Raw genomic sequence first — 7,571 nt, 5'->3', positions numbered from 1 at the left:
TTCATGCCAGAAGTTAAGCTGAGGGACAGGAAGGAGGAAGGACAGAGGTCACTTCTTTTCCTTACACACACCCTAACCCTAACATGGATCCTGCCTCTCAGGTAACAATAATTTTTGAGGTTGGAACACATGATTCTAAATAAGGCATTTGCGTTAAAGGCTTGTAAGTTTATGGTGAAATTTCCATGGCAAGTGTAAACTGAGGGTTGCACTCCCTTAGCTACAAAGCTCCCTTTTATTTTGAGAACTGTACTAGATAGCTGTGCACCTTCATAAGTCTGGCTCTGTGCAGCCCTATGTTTCTCCACCTCTCGCCTCTTTAATGATAATGAGAAAGATGCTCATTTTGGTCTCAAAGTAACAATGTCAGAAAATTAGTCCACCTCATTGTTGGTTTCTTTCCTGGTATTACTTCACTGCAGTTTAGGAGATGACACCAGCAGTTTCTCCTCTTTTCTGCCCTGGAAGATAGTTTACCCCAGACTCCTGGATGAATAAGCCATGGGTCCTTCCTAGTGCTTGAGAGCAATAAGGTCTGTGACAAAGGAGGGTGAGCTATTCCCATCTGTGAGAGGAGTTGCATGGGGAATTGAGATGATAACCTTGAGGGAGAAGAGCCACTCCATTCATTCATACCAAGAATTTATAAAACAGATAACTACTGAGATGTCCACAGTCAGTTTCCAGTGTTGAATTATATATACAGAAATCTCTTGCATCTGCTTCGCCTAAATTCATTTGTTCTGCAATAAAATTCCAGCCCACTGCCTTTCTGCAGGAGATGATGAATGACTATTCATCCAATCCATGTCTCTTCAACAACTCAAAGTTCTTCTTTCATTACTGTATGTCAAACTGTGGCCATGAGCTTTTGGTGATGTTGCTACATCAGTGTTGTCCATAAGGACGGTCCCCAAGAAAGGAATGTAGCCATGGGTAATAATGTCTGACCTTAAGGAAATGTTTCTTCATTTTCTCCTACATTTCATCTGGATTAAAGAATAGTTAAGAGAAGTTTTCCCTGGAATACAACCTGGAGGCATGTCAGACAGAGTTTCATCCATTTGCTACAGTATATTCCCTTTCCACGCACTTCCACATTATCCAGTCTTCAGCTGGAGCTCTCTTTAGCTAAGCTTTTTGTTGGACTTTACCCAGAGGTTATTTTCTTCCATTTCAGACATGAAAGCAGTTGCTGCTGCCTACTATGAGTTCCACACGATTGTGAAACTTTGAAATCAATGGCATTCAACTAGCTTAAAGTTGGTGTTATGTAGCAGTGATTCATATCCAGTGAGTCACAATGAAATGTCTCATGCTGTAAGCAGCTGCCCATTGAAGGGAGATCTTGCCTGTGCCCTCCACCTAAGAATCAGAGCAGAGTCTGTGTGAACTTTTCCAAGGATTTTTAATCAGCTCTTACAACATTTTTTCCCCCATTGGTTAGAAGCAGTACACAGGCAACGTCAGTATTGCTTGGGGCAGCTAAGTCTTTTCAAGTTCCATACTGAGATGGCAGAAAAAGAAACTGAATTTTGGTTCAAGTGACCTATTTTATACTTTCCTCCTGATTGGCTCCTCTGCGTCCTGCCTCTGGAGGTGCACAAAGTTCACAACAGAAACAGTCTGGGCACCGTAAGATCATGCCATTTGGCAGATGAACTGGCTGTTGCACCTCTGCGCCTGCCCATGGATGAACAAAAAAATGTCTTCCTTAAAAATAATGCATTTTCTCAGTACCCAGCTCATACTGCAGAGGAATCATCCTTGGGAACTACAAACTACCTCCAACTTCCACAGCTTCCACTTCATGACTTATCCATTAGAAGTACACAGAAATACACAGGTGTGGTAAAAAAAACCCCAAACCACCCATTCTAAAAGAATGCACTTCAGTGCACAGCCATTTCCCTTGTGGAGAGGAGAAAGAGCAAACAACAGATGTTAGTCACGTTGCTTAGCACTCTGGAGGGCATTCAAATGTGCTGTGACTAGTGTGCTATAAGGACTTATATGGAATAGTTTCGGTTACACATGAGGAACTGCTAATTCCTTCTGAGCACTCAAGGCAAGAAATTTAATGACAGTTTAATGTCATGTTGATAAATGTCCACTTACAAAGAAGAAATAAGGATCCAACGGTTTTGGAAAGAAATTGTGGAAAAGGGACCATCACTCTGGAAGTAAGACTACAGTAAAAGTTTCCATTTTAAATCTAATTTTTCTTCTTTTTTTTTTTTTTTTTCAGCACAGAAAAGCTTTCTTATGCACAAAGAGCAGTGCCTTAATGTGAAGTAGATTTTTTTCCTAGAGCTAGAGTGTATTATTCAGAATAATTCTGAAGCAGGTCAAAAAAATGCAGCTGTGTGACCCTGCCTTAAACATTCTAATCTGCAAACATTCTGGAGGATGCTTTTGTGTTTTCATAAAATTAGGTTCAGTTATCTGAGAGGCTTGAGGTGAAGGAAGTGACATTTCTCCTTAGCTCATGATAAGATCTCCAAGATTTCTGGTCAAAGTCTTTGATGAGAGATGATACACCCTCCCTCCCCTGAAGTCTGTGACCACTGAAGGATTGTCCTTGGCCCACTGCCTTCCCCAGTCTCATGCCATCTACACATGCTAACTCCAGGCCCACAGAGCTTGTCCTGGGTACAGCCTCATTCATTTCTAGAAAACTGCTCCTCAAAGGAGGAACACCTCTCTTTAGTAGGAAGAAACGAACAGAAAACACTACTTCTCTTTTCTGAGAAACAGCCAAGACAGACGCTCTGTCTTATGTGTACTGGGGAGGACTTCTTGTTACAACACAGCAACTTTGTTAGCATGAGATGAGGTGGCCAGGCCACCAAAGGGAAATTGTGGCCCTGAGACTACTGAGGAACACGGGGTACGGCCTCTCTTGCAAAACTTCTGTCACCTGTAAGAAGACTGCTTTCCAGCTCATTCCAACCTACCTGAGAGAGGAATTAAGGATCTCCCCTTGCATAACTCCCTTAATCATGACATGAAGTTGAAGGCATATACTTATAGTCTGATAATGTATTACAGGTCAAAAGCTTTTTGTAAGTAAGAGAGAACAACAAAATGCAATACTCAAATGTCAGAGGCAGGAAATATACAGTGAAGACTGTACCCCAAGGCACCCTAATCCTGTTCTACAACAAAATTCAAAGACATGTCAGCTTCTCCATCTCCTGGGACAATGTGCTGACAAATGACCGTGGAGATGAAAAGGCTTCAAACACTATCTTCATCTTCCATACATTTCCTGTTCCCCAGAGATACATTAGGACAGGGCACGTATACACTGTTTTTCAGCCTAATACATTTTTGGTCAAGAATTTGTAAGCAGATCCATCTCAGATTCTCAGTGTCAGATTTTTCCAGCTGCTGGAGATAAGCAGGGATTTCAAAAGCATCTCACTGCTGCAGTGGGACCTAGACGCCCAAGTCTACATTAAAGCTCTTACAGAACCAATGAAGATTTAATCTGAATCTCGAGCCATCTTTACATTCACAGAAACCTTGAAAAATTCCCTGCCCTATGAATGACAGGGGTGCTTACCTGCCTCCAATCTTGAAACACATGAGTTAACTGATCCTTTTTGAGAAACTCAGATAGAAACTCATCTCACACATGGAATTTGCATGCTAAATACTTGCCCTCTTTTATGCCAGACTTTTGGCGCCCAAACTGTGCTGTGTAGAATCACACAACCCAGTCATCATACATTTTTTTTTTAAAAATAGATAGATGGAAGTTTTTATGGTGTTCTCTTCATAGCCACAGAGACAGTCATTTGGGAATACACCACCATTCATCAGGAAATTAGAGCACTTGCCTAAAAAAGAGAAAAGCCTGTAGTGACATAAAAATATTTCTGGCATCTACTGCACTCAGACAATCTATTAAGCCAAAACAACAGTATGCTCTGTTGCACATTTTCAATAATTGTCAGGCAAGAGACAAGAAGAAGTTTCTTTTACAGGGTAGAAACACACTTGGATAGTATGAAAACAAGGATTGTAAGTGTTTCAAAAATCAAACACAGTTCAAATGATGTGTTTGCGAAATGTACCTTGACTCTTAATTCTCTGGGCTACCAGTGCTTGGTTTTGGTTTGTTTGGTTTTACTCACCTCCCACATTCCTGAGTGACAATGTTTTCTGCAAGCATAAAGGGTGTGTGCAACTGTTGCTTTACTGTTCAGGTTATACACTGTATTTATAATAACATAGGCAGGGCAACCCCAAAGAGTGGTGATCAGTGTCCAGCAGCGATGATTAAGAGTGAGCCAGCTGTACCCAGTGTGTGGAAGAGGCAGAGAGACAGCTTCTTGCGTTAGAGGAGCTCTGGGGGCAGTGGGAAAGCCCAGACACAAACTATCAAAGTATTAGATAGGCATTGGTGCTGCTGCATAACTGGACACGGCAAGCCACCAATGCAGCATGAAAAAAGAAGGCTGTGGGTTGCCGAGGGCTGCTTTTTAACTCTACCTGCTTTTGTCCTTGCATTGTCTGAGCTGTGAGGTTTCTCTGCACAGAAAGGCAAAGTCTGGAGTGGCCTAAATATGAGATTTATGCATTTATATGAATAGAAGTTCAATAGACCTGCTTCTTCAAGATGTGCCACATGTGCATGCAGATCCATGCACACTTAGATCTCAGTCTGTGATTCCAAACCAAAACCTGGTTGCAGGATTTAAACCCAAGGGGAAGCACAAGCATACAAAACAGAGAAACCAGGCAAGAGACAGACATGCAGATCTTTCTCAAGTTATTGCCAATGACTCCATGGTGCTGTGAAGGCATGGTGGGGCAATACCACAACAGCAAGGTCAATGGGGGCCAAAAGGAGCGCACAGGGCCTCTTCTAGAAACACCTACGCATCTTTGTTCACTTCTGATAGTCTCTCCACTTCTGCTTGCCTGGCTTCTATCAAAGACTGCACCTGGGCAAAAGGAAAAGAGTCATTTGGGAGCTTATTTGCTTTCACACTGATGCCCAGAACTGACCTTGCCATTCCTCTGGAGGTTTTGTGCTTAGTACACCATGAACCCAGCAGCAAACCTCAAAGGTGGTGCCTCTCCTGACTGACTGTAGGGCAATGAAGGAAGACACTCACTCTTTTCCTCTGTCTGCTTTCTTTCTTTTAACCTCCTCCTTCTCCCAAGAAGCAACCCACACCTGTAACTCACTCCCAAACTATTGTCTCACTTCACTGACTTTGAATTACCTGTGTTTTAATACTCTGTATGATCAGCAGAGACAGCTCTCTTGAATAGGGGGGTGTGGGTAGAAAAGATGCTCCCTCCCAGTTTAGGATAGAGGCAGCTAGAGAAGGGTCAGAGACACCTCTGTCATTAAGCTTCCTTCACCTCTCAGGTAATTCCAGGGCACATTCAGCCCATTCTTCCTCCACCCTCCCCTACCTTTCCTCCCTCTCAGAGCACACATGGTCCTTTGCACCCCAGGCACTCTGCTGCTGCCTGTGCTTTTCCTCCTCCCAAGACAGCAGATTCACAGTCAGAGAAACAGTCCTGGGCTGACCATGATTCTGGTGTGCTCAGCAGAGCTGACTCTGTCCCCACAGAGCCCCAGCAAGGCACCCTACCTCCTTCAATATGAACTGCAAGGGGTCGTCAGGCTTATGGAACAGCAGTTTCTCTGTGATATCCTGAGACAGAGACAGACAGAAGGAAAGAATTATTGATCCATGGATAGATGGGTGCCTGCACTTCCTGTTCCCGTGCCATCTGCATTTTAAAAAGCAACAACCTCTTCAGACACCAAAGATGATCAAGAGTCTCTTTCTACTGCTTTTTCTTAAGTCTATGCTTAAGAAAGAACAGGACAAGGAGAGTTATGGGGAAGGGATAATTTGGTTCAAGCTAACTTTAGGACAACAGTCTCATGTAAGCCTCTGGAAGGAGATGAGAAATACATATTTCACCTGAAATATCTGTAGAATTTTATGTTCCTCAACATAATTCATGGCAGCTTGATAGGGGTCTCCAAAAGCCTCTGGATTCTCCACTGATTCAAATGTAATCTCTGCTGCTGACAACACAGTCTCAACGGTGTTACTGCCCTCCTGTGCGGATTCAGAGGTGTACATCTTGACTTTGAAATCTGGAAGTTCACCCACAGGTGATCTGATCTCAGGTGAGCTTTCTGTGGATGCAGACTACACAATGAGCAGGAAGTGGTGCTCAGAACGTGGTGGTTTCTTGACAGCCAGCTGGTCTGCACACACTGGCAATTCCACTACAGATGGCTGGGCTGCAGATGCTGGTGCTTCCACACCAGGTAAGTCATCCAGTGATGGTGGGGATTCAACTATAGGTGTGTGGTTCTTAGGTGGTTCAGCAGCTGGTGGTAGGCAGATTCCTCCACTTCAGATTCTGAATGATCATTGAATCCTTGCTACAATATTTAGCAGAAAAAGAACAAGAGTATTTTAAACATCTGTCTCCACAGACTAGGCACAGCACATTACACCATCCTCTGCAAACATGCTGCAGCCACACTTAAAACATGCACTAATAGGGTTTATTTCTGTGACTGACCCCACCTGCACCTCCGGCATGATCCCAGGAACTCAAGCTCCGTCCCAGGCCTTCAGAACTGGTCTGAACCATGCAGCAGTTGTACCTGTGCCTGATCCTCACTTACTCACTAGTTTTCCTAGGGTGACTCTGAGTGTATACTCTAGGCAGCTTTGTCTCTATGGAAGTCCTTCGGATGGACCCCAGACCCGACTCATGACCTTTCCTTGCCCGTGGCTGTTGTGAGCCCTCTTATGTGCACACTGCCTGCAAGGTGGGTGCCCTCAGCTCCTGCCTCATTCCCTGCTTGGTGTAGCTCCAGGTTTGCTCCCTGACAGCGGCAGCTGAAATTCATGCAGGCTTTACCCATCTACCCCTTAAGCAGCTAGCCGTGGGCTGTGCTGTATCCATGCCCCACACTCCCATCCCTAGACCTGTGACTGAGTCCGGGCAGTCTTGCCCTGTTTCCTTCTCCCATCCCGAGCCCCGGTTGCTGCAATGTTGCCCGAAGCGGGGTGCTGGAGGAGGACCTGCGCGCACCCCCCTGGAACTGGGAAGGACGGCGCTGTTCCTGGGGACAGCGGGTTGTTGACAACGGGGTTCGCTTCGTGCAGAAGGGGGGCGGCGGGAGGCCGGGCCGGGGCGCTCGGGGGACAGGCGGGGGGTACAGCCAGGGAAACGGGGGGAGCGGTTCCCGGCCGGGGCTCTCCCTCACCTGCCCCCGGCTCTGTAAGGAAGGGCAGGGACGAGGCGGGGGGTACAGTCAGGGAAACGGGGGGAGCGGTTCCCGGCCGGGGCTCTCCCTCACCTGCCCCCGGCTCTGCAGGGAAGGGCAGGGGGCGCTTCGCCCCCCGCCGGCTCCGGCTCTTTGTGCCGCTCGCCGCTCGCCGTAGCCGGGGGAGGTGGGGTAGGCGCGGGAAGCCGCCGCGGTTGCCGGGGTAACCGCTGTCGCGTGCCACGGCGCGCGGTGCCGCGGCGTCACGCGGGCGCTGAGAGGCGCGCGGCCATCTTGGGTGAGG

At 46.2% G+C, this 7,571-nt stretch overlaps 1 protein-coding gene across 1 annotated transcript; it reads right to left on the bottom strand.

The window, feature by feature from the left end:
• Positions 1 to 1,389: 1,389 nt before the first annotated feature.
• On the bottom strand, positions 1,390 to 7,565 carry TEX55 (testis expressed 55). Its single transcript, XM_063419942.1, has 5 exons — positions 7,361 to 7,565; positions 5,958 to 6,430; positions 5,619 to 5,681; positions 4,891 to 4,955; positions 1,390 to 3,845 (listed from the first exon to the last, which is right to left on the bottom strand). The coding sequence occupies exons 2-5, from the start codon at positions 6,120 to 6,122 to the stop codon at positions 3,833 to 3,835; spliced, it is 306 nt and encodes a 101-aa protein (XP_063276012.1). The 5' UTR covers positions 6,123 to 6,430; positions 7,361 to 7,565; the 3' UTR covers positions 1,390 to 3,832.
• Between the last annotated feature and the right edge of the window lie 6 nt (positions 7,566 to 7,571).

The sequence above is a fragment of the Prinia subflava genome, chromosome 28 (genome assembly GCF_021018805.1).
Source record: "Prinia subflava isolate CZ2003 ecotype Zambia chromosome 28, Cam_Psub_1.2, whole genome shotgun sequence".
Lineage (NCBI taxonomy): Eukaryota > Metazoa > Chordata > Aves > Passeriformes > Cisticolidae > Prinia > Prinia subflava.
The sequence above is the reverse complement of the archived record's forward strand: the minus strand, read 5'-3'. Positions and strand labels throughout refer to the sequence as shown.

Bases quoted from the DNA above. Each gene is read 5' to 3' on its own strand.
- TEX55 (XM_063419942.1), bottom strand. From the start codon at position 6,122: ATGTACACCTCTGAATCCGCACAGGAGGGCAGTAACACCGTTGAGACT. The intron at 5,682-5,957 runs GTGAAATATGTA...TCTCTGTCTCAG, and splicing joins AAATTCTACAGATATTTCAG to GATATCACAGAGAAACTGCT. The intron at 4,956-5,618 runs GTAGGGTGCCTT...CCTTTTGCCCAG, and splicing joins TGCAGTTCATATTGAAGGAG to GTGCAGTCTTTGATAGAAGC.